The sequence below is a fragment of the Alternaria infectoria genome, assembly GCF_024043175.1.
Source record: "Alternaria infectoria strain BMP 0036 chromosome Unknown scaffold_22, whole genome shotgun sequence".
Lineage (NCBI taxonomy): Eukaryota > Fungi > Ascomycota > Dothideomycetes > Pleosporales > Pleosporaceae > Alternaria > Alternaria infectoria.
The window spans coordinates 184,275-201,600 of NW_026250711.1; the positions used below are offsets into that span (position 1 = coordinate 184,275).

Here is a 17,326-nt window from a genome sequence, read left to right on the forward strand (position 1 = left end):
CAAGAGCGCAGCAATATCCACAACCATGTCTCAACGACCCAACATCGAGCTTTCCGGCATCGCGCCCCAACGCACAGGCGTCCCCGCCGATCACATCGACCCAAACCACCCCTACTTTCCCCATGATGATGAAGCCCAACTGCCCCCACGCCCCTTCTACAAACGCCACTCGTTTTTCACCAAGAAGAGATTCCTCATCCCCACCTGCACGATACTAATAATAGCCCTCCTCCTCGCCGCCCTACTCGGCGGCATCAAAATCGGTCTCTCCAGATGTCCTCACGAGCCACCTCCGGTCTACCAAACGACTACCGTAACATCCACACCAGTCCACACAACGCAAGACGCAACGACTATAACAACAACGGTAGGTGCGACGCCTACGAAGACGGTGCCGTTTGAGGCGCCGGTTCGACAGACACCGGTGAAGCCTGTGGAAAGTATTTGCAGTGAGAAGGGTAGTTGGCCTTCTGTAGAGGAGTGCAGAGGGAATTGCTTCGCAGATGGGAAGTTCGAGCGGGCGATGTGTGTACCATGGACGGGAGGATTTACGTGTAGGATCTGTTCGTCTGCGCATGCGTAAGCTTTGGACTTTGACTGAAGAAGGAGCAGATTTGACGCCGTTTTAGTAATGCTGGGTATGTAGCTGTCAAAGCTAGCATTCTTTTGGAATAACGATCTTCAATACCAGTAGCACGAAAAACGACTAAAACCTCTCATATGTAGCGATCCATACCTTAGTGACACCAGCACACATGCTGCAGTGTATTAAGCACGGCTATCGATGTCTTACCTTCTTTGTGATGCAGTTGGGCACTGTGTAGCTACAATCCTTTGGCCTGTGCACTATACAACTCATCGCTGACTCAGCGTACCCTTCGCAAGACCAGCATCTGTACTTCCCTGATCACAACTATCGTACCACAGAGTCACATTACTAGCTCAAACTCGCAAAACCAGAGTTTGTTCAGTCGTATCATGCAAAGCCATGACGAAAAGACCAGCCTTCCAGGTACTGGTGGCTTCGCCCATCCGTCAACTCCACCTCCACTTTACGCGTTAACAAGAGACTCTTGGGAGGAGGCTAGCGATAGTAACTCTGATGAAGAACGCGCGTCACCCCTTTCAAACCAAACGATACCCGCGACCCAAGCAGAAGCCCCAACATCTTTCCCCAAACACCTTCCATACCGCCTCCCACCGCCGCCTCCATGGAAACGTCTGTGGCTTAGCGATACTTTTCGCATCGCTATGGCCTTATTCTGCTTCCTCACCATCTTAGCTGGTACAGCCACAGGCGCAGCCTTCCTTACGATCTTCCTTCAGAAGGGAAGCTTTGACCCGAAGGCTGGTGCGGGTATGGTGCGCTCCACAAGAACGATACAGGTTACTGTGACTACCGTCGTTAGCGAACGAATGAAAGAGACCGGGACAGCAATAATGACGACGATGCAGACAACACACGCTCGGGTGACTACTGCAGTTGGAGGGCTCGGTAAAGAGATGGGACCTGTGACGACGACGATGATCTAGAAGGAGTGGAAGTGTGTTATCCTAAGAGGGTCACTAGTAGGACGTAGCCTGTGGACACGTTGTGTTGATGGAATTACGGGATACAATATAGAGGACACTGAGTTGCTTTGCGCTGTCGTACGGAAACGTGTAACTGCGATACAAAAACCAATTCACTGATTACGTTCGGCTCTGTAACTATCATACACACCCCGTCATGATGGCCTGAAGCCTCCCAACTCACCCATCCCGAGGCTAAAACCGTACATCCCAGTACAGTCCGTATGCCCCAAAGAGATCTTTCAGACGCTTCTCAAAGCCTTCAACCGTGAATGTAGCGTTCTCTGGCGTCATTACGTACTTCCAAGGTCCTTCGTGCATGACCGAGAAGGTGTCGTCGCTATCGTTCTTGACCTGTGAAGCGGAATAAGCCGGATTGACGACGATATGGATGTGAAGGCCCAGCTTGTGAAGGCGTTTGAGCAGCTCGAAGAAAACACGTAGAACGCGTCGCACTTGGCGGAGGGTTTGAGCCTTTGTACCGTGACCCGTCTCGATGATGACGAAGATCTTGGCGCCTTTACTGAGTTTACACAGTTCCTCTAGGCGAGCGTGAACAACCTCACGGTCTTCCAGATGATGCTCTGTCACTATCAAACTCAACCTTCTTATTTTGCAAGCAAGATCGAGGCCGCCGCGCTCGTCGGCTGCGTAGTGCTTGAAGACTTTGCCCAGTAGCTCGTGTCGAGCGCGAAAGTCGAAACGGGCGTCTTGCTTTAGCAGCTCGCTTATGATGTCCATGTGCAGTCCGATACCAGTGTATTCCTCCTCGAATGCGTGTCGTAGAGTCGAGAGGCCGTTGACAATAGAGATCTTGCCATCTTTGCTGGAGAGGAAAGTGACGGAGGTTTCGGTCAAAAGATGCCGAGCAATGATATCGCGTAGTTCCTGCGGCAGCCGATCATGGACAGCTTCGCAAAACGGGCGACAAATGGCCTTGGTCTCAGCCTCTATCTGATCGGTGAAGCTAGTCCGTGCCAGGCGCAGCTCTCCTCCGGCCTTCCTCGACGCTTGCTTCTCTTGGATGAGCTTCGCTTTGGGATTCGCTTTCTTCATCTTGTCAAGTTTGGCCGCCTTGTCATGGAAAGCCTCGCTAAGCCCGGCAATCGAGTTGAGGGTCCTGGCAGTTGTCAGTCTTGTGCACGTAGTGAGCAATATCAAGCGTACCTTTCTGCCTCAATACGCCAATTGCCGGAGCTCACGACGTTGAAGGTGGTCATAACGGCGATTTGTATGGAGGTGTTTGTCTAAGCCTTGCTCGTGGATGTGATAAGAGGGAAGGATCAGTGGATGTTCGTGGTGATGCACACAAAGTCGCGATATGTTCAGTAAGCGACGGGAAGAGGTTCTCGGCGGCGGCTTAACGCGACAGAGGTGATAGCTGCGGTTGCAATGAAGCGCGACGAAGTTTGGTGGTTGTTGTTGATTGCGCACTAGATAGCGCAAACGGACGCCGGGGCAGTCACGGCCCGGTCACCACGTGGATGACGCGTGACGAGAGATACGGTTCAGCCAAGCATAACATCAACAGCGCGCATTACAATCTGTGAGCCTTCACTGGTGATGGCCTCCAATGTATGTCAGCTGGGAGCCAAAGGCTAGTAAAGGGTTGGGCACTCACCGCCAAGCCATACCTATAGCGTTCACAGGCATGCAGTTTGTTTCCTGCTCCAACGCATCCATCTCTTCTAGACAATACTAAAATTCGTCTACCAAGCCGCGGTAATCTCCAAAACCAGCAACGCTGGCACCGACAACGTAGCCAGCCTTTCTCAACCGGCACAGACACTCTATCATAGGGGCAGTACCCTCCAAGAGGAGAGTATCTTAACCATCATCGGGCATCGCCGAGGTATCCAAATACTCAAGAAGAATGAGTATCAATGCACCGGTTCGCAACTGAAACAGTAGCTCGAGATCTCGAATTTGTTCTTCCCAGCTTCGAGGAGAATACATCTAATAGAGTATACTACCAGGACGGTCTTTCTTCGGGTCGAACGCTAAAAAATCTAGAGATACGACGATACAGATCTTCGTAATCAGCTTATAACGCGGGGAGTGTATACAAGGGGCGTCCTCGTTAAGGAATCGCCTCAGATCCACTCTGAGGCGCCACTGTATATTCAAAGTGTTTGTGCGGTACCAGATAGCCATCGTTCTCGCCAGCATGGTCCTTCCGACATACTCGACGTTCTAGTAATGCGCGACTGGTTGATGGTCTCCATAAGCATATATGGGCTCGCAAGTTCCACCCGCTGCGACGCCCCTGCGACTGTGGCCTATGACGCGTTCGATGATCATGTCACACAGCTCTGGGGGTAGCGAAATGAGTATCTTTTGGCACATGTACCTGCATGACGCTCTTCCATATGTATCGAAGATTTTCAGATTTTGCATGGCTCGCGTGGCGGCCTCATTTTGTTCATAGCTATTGTAGATTTTCATCTCTTCCATGGCTGTTCTGGTCGTCTCATTTTCTCCAGAGGCATATCGCGTTTTGATTCGCTGACGGGCCCTGGTAGTCTGCGTCAATGCTAGTCCGGATGGGCGAGGATCGTCGGGACTTACGCGAGAGCCTGTTGATACAGCTTCATCACTTCTTCAGCAGTCATTTCTTTACGCATGATGTGCTCCTGTCCGGGTGGTGATGATCTGCTTGGGGTGCGAAAAGATGATACGCAAGGACGACTTGACATCGTGTGGGGCTAGGCAGCAGCGCGGGTATCTAGATAGCGTCTTGGCACTGTAACACGCATGCGCGGGGCGTAAATGTCATCCCAGTTGGATCGTGACATTGGCAGTGTGAAGTAGTAGGTGGTGTGCGTCTCCTATTCATTGTCAACCGAGAGCCTACCGCCATGTTCAATCGGACACTTACAGCCATACCAGCTTTGAGCCGTTCCCACTGGAAAAAGAACTTTGCGTATCATTGGTCGACTTTTCCGAAACCGAGTCATATAGTGAGCCGTTGTTCGGCCATGTTGATGATAGCATGATGCCGGTGGAAAGGCCGTATCCAGCAGCCGCCAAACGTGACAGTACGTCAGCTATAGTGGCGGTAACCTCACGCAATACCTTTCTTTCGTGATATGCATATCGATCTGGTGTCCTTGCGAGTATGGTGTAGTTATGGGGTACAATCACATAGACATGAATGGAAGCGCCTTCCTTCAACAAGAACAGGTGCTCCAGTCGTTCTAGCATGCGTGTGCGGGATGCGGAATCCCTCACCACACCTCCTCCCGATGGTTGCATGTGGGTCCCCACATCTCTGAGGTCGAAGGCGATACTGATCTTTGTGACAAGCAGCTGGCGGGTTGTGTCCAATGGTGCGGGTTGAGACGAAAGGAAGCGTTCGAGATAACCCAGATCCTGTCCAAAGTGAAAACGAACCAAGCGATACCAGACTTCGAGTATCTCTTTCGAGGTCGCGTCGCCAACTTTCTCGGCTTGCCAGTAGCGAGGGCCCCCTTTGGAGGATGTTGGCTCGCTTGTTGGCAATGCGGCAACGTCGCGTGTTATTGAAGACAAGATATACTCGTAAATCATGTCTCTGAGTTCCCTTGGTAGTGTCGCAATCACATTCTCGCAGAGCTCCCGACATGCAAACTCGTGATTGGTGTCCATGGCCTTTGTGGCGGAGCGTCCGGACATTTCCATTTCGTATTGTGAGATCCTTACAGCAGTGGCGAAGCAGCCAAGATGAATTGCAGGCGCGCTGTTCGAGGCGAAAGTAGGATAGAGCGTCGAGATTACCAAAAGTACCGGTCGCGATGAGAGAGCCGGGAGGCGGAAGGTCAGGGGCGCAGAGCGGGGTTATGTAGCACCTGCGCCTTCGGCGCAGGTATATTCACGACAGGCTGCATGGGTACCTATTGTTCTGCTTTCGTTTGTTTTGATCCACATCCAATCCATCAAACTCGTGTGTCGTTTAGGCTGGCGACTGTGGTTTCACTTCATGACAGCTTGGAGACCGATGTGATGCGGAGGCTCCCTAGGAAGCTAGGTAGCGTGGAAGCTAACCAGGTCTGGGCAAACCTCACGCGTGATCACGCGCTTCTCGTCGCGTCGTTCCCCGCAGCTGTTCCAGGCCACCTGGCTGACCCCAAGACGCCGCTCGGCTTTCCAAGGTTGCTATCGTCGATTGCCATGTGACTTCGCGTGACGTGGGGTTCAGCTGGCGGATCCCAACGCGACTCTTCGCTCCGTGCAACAAGACAGACCGCGTCGACTGAGCAGCACCTCCACAGCTTCCTCCACCACCACCACTCCGAGAGCCACAGTCTCTCGCGCAAGACGCAGATATGCCGAACGCCAAGAATCTGCCGAATGGCGGGACGTAAGTGGAACCTCTCCCAAGTGTTGGAAATGTGTTGACGCATTTGTAGCCTGGAGCAACGCCTGAGCCATTACCTTCGAGCGAAGCAGAACCGCACACAAGCCCTGTTGGCAGATGACCAGCGTATACGTGACAGAATCAACGAGATTCAGGCCGAGAAGATGTTACTCGAGGATGAATGTATGTTGCTCGAGGATGAGCTTGAAAGTAATCTGAGGCAACGTCTCGAAGATCCCGAGGGAGAGCCACTTCTGCAGGAGCTGATGGCAGTGGAGCAAAGCAAATGTCGCCCGCTATGCGAAGCTATGCAGCTGAAACTGCCACGCGAAATTCGCGACATGATCTATGAGCAAGTTGTGGGCCCCTCAGTCTGGCACAACGGCCAGCATACTGTACCTGTGGTAGCATCGAAGGATCTCGGTGTCTCGGACGCATTCAAGCTTGTCAGCAACAGCATCGGTCTGTTGGCCAGCGGCGGATATGATCATTTTGGCGAGGCCACACGGCAAGAGTTGGCGGAGTACTGGTACACAAGAACTACATTCGACTTCGGCACAGACTTGCATCTCCTCAAAGCCTTCCTCGACAGTGTTGCTGCCGGTACTAGTTGCAAAGCTCTTGAGGTAGTCCGCCAGCTAGAGATTACAATCGACTGCAACGACGAGTTCGAGCCGGAAACCGAGCGACTTTTGACCAGTGCTCTGGCAGATCTTACACTACGGATCCAGCCGGCACGATTACGAATTTACCTACGCGACATCCAGGGCGTTGTGCGCTATAATGACGACCGGCTCCTGATCCTACTACACAATGTCAGGCAACTTCTTCCGGACCTTCCTGGTTGGACGATCGAATTCGTTGTGCACGTGGTCACGAATGACTGTCGATTATCGCGAGGATGGCAAGGATATGCATTCGATGATATCATACCAGGGTATCATGTCAACCTGATGATACCTGGGAAAACAGCTATGTCACACGATGAGTGGTCGGACAAGTTCAGACTAGTAAGTGATGATCTTACCGTGGCATCACTATGCAAGCTGACTTTGGAAACGCAGCTTCGGAAAGAGCTTGAACAGTACTACGACGATACACTGCACGAAGCAGACAACGAAGACGAAGAAGAGGATGAGGAATCTGAAGAAGACGGTACTGATGACGAGCGCGATGAATACATGCCTCTTGATAGAGATGAGCTTCTTGAAATTGAGAAAGAGTTGGGCGCGTGTCAGGAGGATACGATTATATGGCGGGCCTTGGGTGCCCGATGATATGTGGGCTCCGCTATCCAATGGGTGGCAGCTCTATGTAGTCGCCAAGAGAGGAGCACGGGCTACCTTTACTTACGAGCAAGGGCCTCGCGACCTCATTTTCTATCTTCTATCACTTGCTGACGGATGCGCTTGCTAGTGGTCTCATCTTGCTCGCACTTACCCGACCACTAGTGCAGTGGCCCAATCCAGTACTTATACCGAGTTCTTCGACCCGATCTCCTTCTACCTTTAACCTACAGCTTTCATCCCCCGCGGCACCCCATTGAGATGGCGCCTACTACAACAACCCCAAGCGAGATTGAGCGCCTGCGCGCAAAGTGCCATGAGTGAGTTCAATTCACCGATGCTGAGCGATAGCTGACGTAGTCTATAGGGCGCTGAAAGGAGCGAGTAAGACCGAACTGAAGCAGAAAACGCTGGAGCTCCAGCGGCAGAAATTGCGAGATCGCGACTACCTCTTGAGAGAAGAACTTTGTACCGACGGTTTCAAGGCGGCCGATGCGCTCTCAGCATTTGCGCAGGCTGACTGCCTGGAGCTCTGCACCAAAGTCCAGAACGCTTTTCCCCGCGAGATACGGGACATTATCTACAGCTACATCACTGGTGACAAGGACGTCTCCATCGCTTGCAACGTGCCCTGGTGCCATACCTGCGAGTGGCACTCTCATTCGTCGAGGTCACTTTCGTGTTGCGTTCCGGAGTACGTCAAAGCAGCCCATTGGTGGAAGCGCGAGTACATGGGGGCACAGATGGTACGAGAGATCGGCGAGAACTACTATCGCTCTTCTCACTTCGTCTTTGAACACATTATCACCAATGTTGTTCCATTCCGCTCCGTGGACCACCTGGGTCTGGGCTTCAAACCGGTAGATTTCATCTCAGATGTGGAGGTCACGATCAACTGCCGCGACTACAGGTTTGAGCCCATGGACCGCGAAGGTAACAGCATTCCCACCGACATACATGCAAGACCTGCAGACTCTGAAGCCAGCTGGGGAGGTGAGCCTTTTAGAGAGGTACCAGACCGTCTTCTCGTGGAGCTAGAGTCGCTCTTTGGTTTCAGGCACGGCACTGCGATCACCATCAACCTCTCGTCGAAGCTTTGTGAGAATGCTACCTTGCTTGAGCAGCAGGCGTGGATGGCGTACACTGTCATTCCAGTCATCTTTCCAGTTCTCCAGCGACTCAAGGATGCCGGCTGTCGAGTCCGCATACTTCTCTCTGCTAAGGAAGAGTGGTCAAAGAGATCATTTACGTCCAAGTGGAACCCAAAATCTTCGGAGGTCATCAGCCAGGCCGTTCAGGAGGTACGTTTGCAGGGTCGCTGGAACTTTCCTTCCCAGAAGCTAACATCTGCAGTATGTCAAAGTTGAACAGGACCGCCTATCGCAAGCTGAGCTAGAATTTACCGTTGTTTCTGACGACGAATCGGAAACTAGTACAGTGTTCGACTGGAGTGCTTTCTATGAGGAAGAGGTCGCATCCAACACTGCCAACGAGACATAGTTCCCTCTCATGGATATGTGGCATGGAAAATCGAATGGAAATTTATGCTTGCAATGGTTTGGGGACGGTACCATCCACTGGGGCGGACGGAAAAGCGATTGATGCGGTCTCTTCATAATTTCACTTGTTTATAAAAGCTCACACATCGGCCATTGTATAGCCCTGTCCTTGGTTTCTTCTATCAGATACGAGGTTTTCTCCGAACCCATCTTATGAGAAGCTTGATGACGCAATGCTCGCGCGTGAAAGCGTTATCGCCCGTTAGGCAGATACACAAGCTGCTTTCTCACTCCTTTCCTCGCCTACAAATTGGGGTGCACCCTCAGCATTGATCGCCTGGTCTCACTACACGGTTCCACACCCAGGTTCAACCACAGCTCCATCTTGCAAAACGTAAACAAGATTACAATCCACCTTACTCGTACCAAAATGACAGCCCCATTACGGCCAGAAGAACAGGAAAAGCAGCTCCGCGACAAGTGCTACAAGTAAGTCCCGCACGAACAGGGCGACATATAGCTCCTGACGTACAACAGGCTACTCCACACAGAAGCCAAGCTCCTACAACGGTGGAAAGAGGAGGATGCGCGACACGAGGCTCGTAAAGCCGAGCTGCAAGCACAGAAGGAGAACACCATCAACGAGCTGAACCAATACGCTCAGGTCGCCTGCCGCAACCTCTGCGACAAGATCTTCAAAGTCTGTCCACGCGAAATACGCGATTACATCTACGCGTACCTCCTGCCCAACTCCCCGGTCGTCCTAGAGCATTGCGACCATCGCGATTGCGATAGCAAGCCCTGCGCCAAGGGAAGCGAAACACTGTACTACTTCGTTGAACCCCACAGTCATCTCTTCAAAAGCGCATACGTCATCCCAGAATTCTCCGTAGAGCTGCTCGAAAAGTACTATCGCACATCCACGTTCGACCTACGAGACCAATTTGCAAGGCTAGGCGCCTTCCGGAGCTTGGATAGAGGAAACTTTGGTGTCATACCAGCCAACTACATCCTCAACGTTTCCTTGTGCATACAATGCGACAAGTACGACTTCGACGGGGTAACGGCACCGTTGACCATTCCGTACGGGAGACATCCGCTCAAACCCCGGCGAGCGCTGCTCGCAGACCTCGAAGCACTCTTCGGTTTCAAGGCTGGCACTAAGGTCGATTTACACCTCCTCGTAAACCGTGACCGGTTGTCGAATGCGCACGTTGAGGAAGACTGGGAATGCGACACCGTCATTCCAGTCATCCTGCCGACGCTGCGTAGGCTAGCTGCTGCTGGTACGAAGGCCACGTTGTGTTTTGATAATCTTGGGTGGGGGGTGACTATTGATCATGGAGACGTCACGATGGAGGAGATCAAGAGCGGTTTGTCGAAGAAGATTGGCAAATGAGCCAGTTTTGACAGTTCCTTATGTTGAAGCTGGCAAAAGCTGCTGGCAATGCTACCTAGGTAGGCGATGAGGCTGTCTGCTCCTTGCTTCTTACCTTCCCGTCCCAACGGGTATGTTTCCTTCTCAAATAGGTATGTGTAGATCTTTCGATGAGCTGATGGCTGGCGTAAGCGGAGTATGCTGTCGATCGCAAGTCATGCAGGGTCCAGACCGCATACGCAGGGCGTGAGTACCTGAATAAGCGATCAGCAGCACCCTGATAGACCATAGTACGACTTCTTGAAATTGGGACACGTTCTCTTCGTGATCCTCTTCCATCTTGATCAAACGACAAAGTATGTGCATCGTGATGTACGCGATTCCAAGGACAGATGAGATTGGTGGTGTGGGTGCTTGTACATGCGTGCACCTTCGGAAGCGTGCTTTGAGGTACGCCAGCGAGCGCGTGAATGCGCATCTTGAACGATGTTCTTTCAGACTAACACCAATGATAGAGCACTCTCCGAAGAAAATATACGCAAAGCGCGTGTCGCAAAGCTGCAAGAAGAGCTTGCAAGTCTAGAGAAAGATCTCGCCAACACCACACCAACAACAAGAGACGCAGTCGAACAGGTCGCTCGGACAGAATGCCAGCAGCTTACCAACAACATCATGACCAAACTACCGCGCGAGATACGCGATATGATCTACTTCCACCTCAGCACACGGGATCGCGAACTCATCGAGCGCGAGCACTTCCGGACGACCCTGGATCCGATAACGAGGCTCTACTCGTACGACTTTCACAGATGGAAAGCACAACACTTCCCCGCGCACTATTGGAACACCGATTACGTTGGTCAGCCCTTCTACCGTGAGCTCGTGGAGAACTACTACAGAACAAGCACCTTTCTCTTCGGCGACGATCCAGGAGTAATGAAGCGTTTCCTCACCACCGACGAGATGAAACTAGGCATTCCCCCAAAAGCACTAGTCTCCAGCGTCGAAATCGGCCTGAATGCTGTCTCGCATGACCGCGGTTCGTTTCGCGCTTACATGTTTGGCATACCCAAGTCACCGGAGCGAATGCGTGAGGCTCTCGATGGCATCTTCGAACTGAAGCCTGGCGCTAAGATCGTGATTCGTTTCGTGACGGAGGCGAAGACCAAGGAGGAGAGAGATGAGCATTGCAAGGGGGCGATGGCGATGCTATTTGATGACGCGCAGGTGGAGAAGATGAAGATGTATAAGGTTAAGTTTGTGGTGGATGAGGGGCAGGTTTGGGATTTGGCGGAGGCGATGAGGGAGGAGTGGATGGGTATTCATGGATGATGGCTTGTTGCGTATAAAACCGATCCAATTTACAGTCTACACATCAAATGATTGTTGGGCATACGAGAGTGATGACGGACAGAAGGAGTGCGGAAAGGGAAAGCTGCCCAAAGCCGCTAGCGTATAATCTCTACCTGTTCTGATTGGACAAAGCCGATGTCGTCAGGGCCCGGGGGAAGGAGCACCCCGCCATGGCAGAAAATGTTATCGCGTCACCCCTCGACGCATGTTTCTACGCGTCAAACACTTTCCAAACTTTTCCAAACCTCAATTCCAGCCTCGCACTTCGTCTAGACGCGTCTCAATTCCATATCGCAAGATGGCTGGCGTTCCTAGCACTTACGATGGTACGCACCTTCCGTCCCGTGCTCGTCTGGCCCATTGCTTACCTCGTATCCAGCGCCCGTTTACATTGCCGTCATAGGCGGCACTGGTATCTCTTCCCTACCAGGCTTCACCCTCGCCGCTACACTCGACGTCGACACACCATGGGGCAAACCATCATCACCTGTCTCCATCCTACAACACCCGTCGCCCTCGACCGGCAAGCCAATCCCCGTCGCATTCATCTCGCGACATGGCCTACACCACGAGCTCGCACCGCATGAGGTCAAGAACCAGGCCAACATAGCCGCTCTGCGACACATCGGTGTGCGCACCATCATTGCCTTCTCCGCCGTCGGATCTCTCCAAGAAGAAGTGCGACCGCGCGACTTTGTCATCCCCGACCAGATCATCGACCGTACAAAGGGCATCCGGCCATTCACCTTCTTTGAGGGAGGCATGGTAGGACACGTCGGCTTTGGCGACCCCTTCGACAAGCAACTGTCCAAGATCGTCAGGCAGTGCGGACACGCGCTGGAAGGAGACGGCATCACACTTCACGAGAAGGGAGTCATCATCTGCATGGAGGGACCGCAATTCAGCACACGCGCAGAGTCGAACCTATACCGGTCGTGGGGTGGCAGCGTTATCAACATGTCGGCTCTACCTGAAGCAAAGCTCGCGCGCGAGGCTGAGATCGGATACCAGATGATCTGTATGGCAACAGACTACGATTGCTGGAGGGGTGACGGCTCTGAGGACGTCAACGTGGAGATGGTCATGGCACATATGAAGGCAAACGCCGAGAACGCCAGGCGGTTCGTTGGCGCAGTGCTGAACGAGCTCAGCAAGGAGGAGCACACGGAACAGGTGCTCGCTAAGCACCTCGATGGACAGATGAGATTCGCAGGCGCCATGACGAAGAAGGAGGGACGCGGATCAGAGGCCGAGAAGAAGCTCCAGTGGCTCTTCCCTGGCTACTTCGACTGAACGCCAAATGCTACTAAACGCGCCATTGACAAAGGCGCATGACATTTGACTACCATATACTACCGTATTAGGAACGCGGAAATACCTACCCCGATCAAGAATCTATGCATGCGCCCGACGGCTGACCAAGGTTCTGGAGGTAAGACGCAGCCAGAGGCGCCGATTACGGCAGGTCGATAGCAATGGTTACTCCAAAACTCCAAACAGAACTCCATGTTTACATCATGGAAAATATGCATTAGCCGTATCGATAACTATCCGTCGCCAGCAGCCCGTTAGACATCCGCGGGCACTTGTCAAGCTCGATCTCACGATTCTTTCCCTTAGCACCTTCCTTTCTCGTCTAAGATCTGCATTCCTACCTGCCGCAATCGCATCGACAGTTTCCCGGCCTACACAATGAGCGCTCGAAATGTTTATGATATTGTAAAACGGCTGAGTGAGAAATCCAGGCTTACAGGCTGCTCGAGTATTTTGTTCGGGTGACACCGGTGTATCGCGCTGATCAGGTACCAGGGTGCGGCGGGTCAATCAGATGAACAGTACCTGCATGCCTGCCATTACCTCGCAACAACGGGCACGAATTGGAGGGTGACACCGCATATCTGTATTTCTTATCATGCAGATCGATACACTTCCAGGACCGAATTTGCATTTGCACCGCGGGGAAGACGCGCGCGCAGCATGATCCCGGTCAGACATGGGTGCACGGCGGCAGTCCTTCTCGGGTCACCACGGGAAGCATGACTATAAGACACATGATATCGTACACAGTAATGAAGCAGCTCTTGCTCGATACCGCATCCACTCGTCACTCTCCTACCGAACGGTAGCATTCGCAACCGTCATCATGGTTTCAGCGTGGTTTCTAACAAAGGTCTTTGTGGCTTTTGCGCCGCTGACGACGACAGTCTACGCACAGTACAACGTCACCACACCTCAATTGCCTCTGTTGCTGGACGCTACCGCAGATGATTTGACTGCTGGACTTGAGGCTGGAGACTTTACAAGTTTGGATTTAGTCCAGGTAGGTTCCCGGTTTTCTTGCCAACATGTGTAGGCATGGATCTACCTTGGACAGCACCGCTGACATAATGTAGGCTTATGTGGGACGCATCATCGAAGTCAACAAGACTCTACATGCAGTATTGGAGATCAATCCAGATGCCTGGACGATTGCGAAAGAGTTGGACGAGGAGCGAGCTTGTGGAAAGCTTCGTGGGTAAGTTGTGCTGCAAGAATCTGCATGATCCTTTGCTGACTGAATGCAGCCCTCTCCATGGACTCCCGATTCTCATCAAGGACAATATCGCTACTGCCGACGAAATGAACAACACTGCTGGATCTTGGTCACTGATGGGTGCCAAAGTCCCACGTGATGCGACGGTCGCTGCGAAACTGAGAGAAGCTGGTGCTATCATCCTCGGCAAGGCCAATCTTTCGCAATGGGCTAACTATCGTTCATCGAACTCTTCGAATGGATGGACTGCTCGAGGTGGTCAAACGTATGGCGCGTATTACCCTGGTCAAGACCCAAGTGGCAGCAGTAGCGGTAGCGGTGTCGCTGCTAGTCTCGGTCTTGCTTTCGGAACACTCGGCTCAGAGACGGATGGATCCATCATCTCTCCCAGCCAGCTTAACAATGTTGTCGGCATCAAGCCTACTGTCGGACTTACAAGCAGAGCACTTGTCATCCCGATCTCTGAGCACCAAGACACCGTTGGGCCAATGGCCCGCACCGTCAAAGATGCAGCCTACATTCTCCAAGCCATCTCTGGACCTGACAGTTACGATAACTACACATCTGCGATTCCCTGGGCGAGCAACGCCACTAATGCTACCAAGCCCGACTACGTTGCTGCATGCACTCTGGATGCGTTGGAAGGAAAGCGAATCGGAGTACCGCGTAACGCCATCGGCACGCCCAGTCCCCAGTCCGCTCCCATCTACGCTGCCTTCACAGCTGCTCTCGACGTCCTCCGCTCCGCCGGCGCAGTCGTTGTCGACAACACCAACTACACCGCCTGGGACCAGTATCTCGAATCCAACGCAGAAGGCATCGTTCTCGACGGCGACTTCGTCCCCAACCTAGCACATTACCTTGAGCAACTCACATACAACCCCAACGACGTCCACAGTCTAGAAGACGTCCGCAACTTCACCCAAAACTTCCCCGCTGAGGACTACCCCGACAGAGACACAGCAGACTTCGACAGCTCCATCGCGCAGTCCCAAAACTTCTCAAACACCGACATAGAGTTCTGGGAAGCCTACCAAGAAGACCTGTACCTCGGTGGCAAAGGCGGTCTCCTCGGCGCACTGGCTACATACAACCTTGACGCCGTCGTTGTTCCTTCGCGCTCTGCGTCTGGTATCTCCGCCATCATCGGCGGACCTGTTGTTACTGTTCCGCTTGGTGCGCTGCCGCCCAACACAACGGTTGTCACGAACTCTCGCGGTGATTTGAATGCTACGGCACCGAATATTCCGTTCGGGATTTCGTTCGCGGGTGCGCTGTGGAGTGAGGAGAGTCTGATTGGCTTTGCGTATGCGTTTGAGCAGAGGACTATGGTTAGGACGAAGGTTGTGCCGTATATACAGCCTAGTATTGAGATTGAGAATGTGGTTGGTAGTTATTAGAGATGAGAGGGGATGACTGTATTGGGGTTACATCGGCAGTGTGTGTTGATCGCTACGTGATGGAGGCTGCGGGAGAAGGTTATACCGTATAACCAGCGTTGTTGTGAGACGGGGAATGCAGTCGTTGTCTATCAGGTCGGACGCGGGTCAATAGGCATGGACTTGTATGAGGTTTGTAGAGCGCTCGGGAGCATGTGTGTAAGGTCGGTGGGTGGTTGCCACCGAATGGCCGATGGGAATTGTTGCGTCTTACATCATCGCAACCACTACGTATCATGATCGCAAACAAGGTTATCAAACATCTTGTTGTGGCTTATCCTCCGATTTGGTTGCTGTTGGTTCAATGATGCTGTTGTTTCATTCGCTGTATTGTAGGTGTAGGACCACATTCGCACTCTTCGTATCGCCAGTGTCAAACTGTAAACCGAACAAGACAGCGCCACTTCATTTCCTAACAAAGGTTTTCTGGAGAAGGCTCGAAATCAACTAAGCTTGGTTTTGATGCCGCTTCAGCTTGGCTCTTTGCACGGTCTCGGCGTTAAGCGGACTTAGCTCATACTGGCTGACGAGATCGGGAGGACGTGAGAACTTTGTGGCTGGATGTCAGTCTGGTATACGACGTGAGGTTAGCGTCATCCTGAATCTGTAACTGGGTTCATGGGTAGCTGGTTTGTCGAAGTGGATGGGATCAGGTATAAAGATGGGCGGGAGACGGCAATTGCGAGCAACAAAGCGCCCATCAGCTCCTTCTGCCAACCCAGTCAAAGAGATATCGCCCCCTCGCATCGGTATAACTTTGAAAGCATCGTACTCGATCTGCAATGTTTTCCGCAACCCAGCAACTAACGCACATCCGCAAAGTCGCCCTCATCGGCGTATGCCCCTCCACATCCCATCCTCTATCCATCCCACTAACGCAATCACCAGGCCACCGGACAAGTCGGCTCCCACATCCTCACCCACCTCCTTGGTACGGGCAAACACCAGGTCACAGCTCTGACCCGACACACCAGCACCGGCACGCTCCCCACCAACCCCAACCTCACCGTCATCAAGGTCGACTACGACAACGACACAGCCCTCACTTCCGCCCTCTCCAACCACGACTACCTCATCATAACCCTCTCCGCACGCGCCCCACCGACTCTCCACCCCCGCATCGTGTCCTGTGCCGCGGCCGCAAAGATCCGCTGGATCATGCCCAACTACTTCGGCTACGGCATCGGCGACCGCGCACTCAGCGGCAAGGTTGACTTACCTGCCAACTTCGAGCGCTTCATTGACGATGTGAAGAGCACACCAGGACTGGATTACACAGCTCTTGTATGCGGCTTCTGGTACGAATTCAGTCTCGCAATGGGGGAACCGTGGTTTGGCTTCCGGATCCGCGATAGGAGCGTTACAATGTACGGGGATGGGATGAAGAAGGTCAATGTGAGTACGTGGGACGCTTGTGGGAGGGCTGTTGCGGGGCTGTTGTCTCTTCCCGTCACAGCAAATGGTGCTGAGGGTGGTGTTGTGTTGGAAAAGTGGAGGAACGAGGGCGTTTACATTTCCTCTTTCCTAGTGTCTCAACGCGATATCCTGGATAGTTTACACCGGGTGCTCGGGACGCGGGATGCGGATTGGACAATCAGATATGAGGATGTAGAGAAGAGGTTTGGGGATGGGATGAGGGAGTTGGGAAAGGGGAAGATGTTGGGGTTTGCGAAGGCGCTTTATGCGGCGGTTTGGAGGAGTGAGGGGGCTGATTATGAGAGTAATGGGGGTTTGGATAATGGGGTGTTGGGTATGGAGAAGGAGGATTTGGATGGGGCTACGAAGAGGGCGGTTGAGATGGCGATGGGGCCAATGGGGGATGTTGAGGGGCAGTTCAAGTAAAGGGACTTGGTGGGATGTGGGGTTGTGACGTTGTAATTTGAGCAAGGAAAGAGCGATGATGATATCGCAGATAGGAAATCGTGTAGCT

General features: G+C 52.7%; 7 protein-coding genes across 7 annotated transcripts; 6 read left to right on the forward strand and 1 right to left on the reverse strand.

Moving 5' to 3' along the window:
- Window positions 1-1,767: 1,767 nt before the first annotated feature.
- Window positions 1,768-2,792, reverse strand: J4E92_009248 (uncharacterized protein; the record flags this gene model as incomplete). The annotated part of the gene is made up of 2 exons (XM_051500597.1): window positions 1,768-2,692; window positions 2,740-2,792. The coding sequence occupies 2 exons, from the start codon at window positions 2,790-2,792 to the stop codon at window positions 1,768-1,770; spliced, it is 978 nt and encodes a 325-aa protein (XP_051349169.1).
- Window positions 2,793-5,876: 3,084 nt separating this feature from the next.
- Window positions 5,877-7,185, forward strand: J4E92_009249 (uncharacterized protein; the record flags this gene model as incomplete). Its single annotated transcript, XM_051500598.1, has 3 exons — window positions 5,877-5,911; window positions 5,961-6,918; window positions 6,973-7,185. The coding sequence occupies 3 exons, from the start codon at window positions 5,877-5,879 to the stop codon at window positions 7,183-7,185; spliced, it is 1,206 nt and encodes a 401-aa protein (XP_051349170.1).
- Window positions 7,186-7,455: 270 nt separating this feature from the next.
- On the forward strand, window positions 7,456-8,694 carry J4E92_009250 (uncharacterized protein; the record flags this gene model as incomplete). Its single annotated transcript, XM_051500599.1, has 3 exons — window positions 7,456-7,514; window positions 7,562-8,495; window positions 8,548-8,694. The coding sequence occupies 3 exons, from the start codon at window positions 7,456-7,458 to the stop codon at window positions 8,692-8,694; spliced, it is 1,140 nt and encodes a 379-aa protein (XP_051349171.1).
- Window positions 8,695-9,123: 429 nt separating this feature from the next.
- J4E92_009251 (uncharacterized protein) lies at window positions 9,124-10,092 on the forward strand (the record flags this gene model as incomplete). The annotated part of the gene is made up of 2 exons (XM_051500600.1): window positions 9,124-9,182; window positions 9,231-10,092. The coding sequence occupies 2 exons, from the start codon at window positions 9,124-9,126 to the stop codon at window positions 10,090-10,092; spliced, it is 921 nt and encodes a 306-aa protein (XP_051349172.1).
- Window positions 10,093-10,288: 196 nt separating this feature from the next.
- Window positions 10,289-11,403, forward strand: J4E92_009252 (uncharacterized protein; the record flags this gene model as incomplete). Its single annotated transcript, XM_051500601.1, has 2 exons — window positions 10,289-10,317; window positions 10,587-11,403. 2 exons carry the CDS (start codon window positions 10,289-10,291, stop codon window positions 11,401-11,403), a joined length of 846 nt encoding a protein of 281 aa, XP_051349173.1.
- A 319-nt stretch (window positions 11,404-11,722) lies between these two features.
- Window positions 11,723-12,717, forward strand: J4E92_009253 (uncharacterized protein; the record flags this gene model as incomplete). Its single annotated transcript, XM_051500602.1, has 2 exons — window positions 11,723-11,750; window positions 11,804-12,717. The coding sequence occupies 2 exons, from the start codon at window positions 11,723-11,725 to the stop codon at window positions 12,715-12,717; spliced, it is 942 nt and encodes a 313-aa protein (XP_051349174.1).
- An 850-nt stretch (window positions 12,718-13,567) lies between these two features.
- J4E92_009254 (uncharacterized protein) lies at window positions 13,568-17,238 on the forward strand (the record flags this gene model as incomplete). Its single annotated transcript, XM_051500603.1, has 4 exons — window positions 13,568-13,744; window positions 13,818-13,939; window positions 13,989-15,342; window positions 16,285-17,238. The coding sequence occupies 4 exons, from the start codon at window positions 13,568-13,570 to the stop codon at window positions 17,236-17,238; spliced, it is 2,607 nt and encodes an 868-aa protein (XP_051349175.1).
- Window positions 17,239-17,326: the final 88 nt, after the last annotated feature.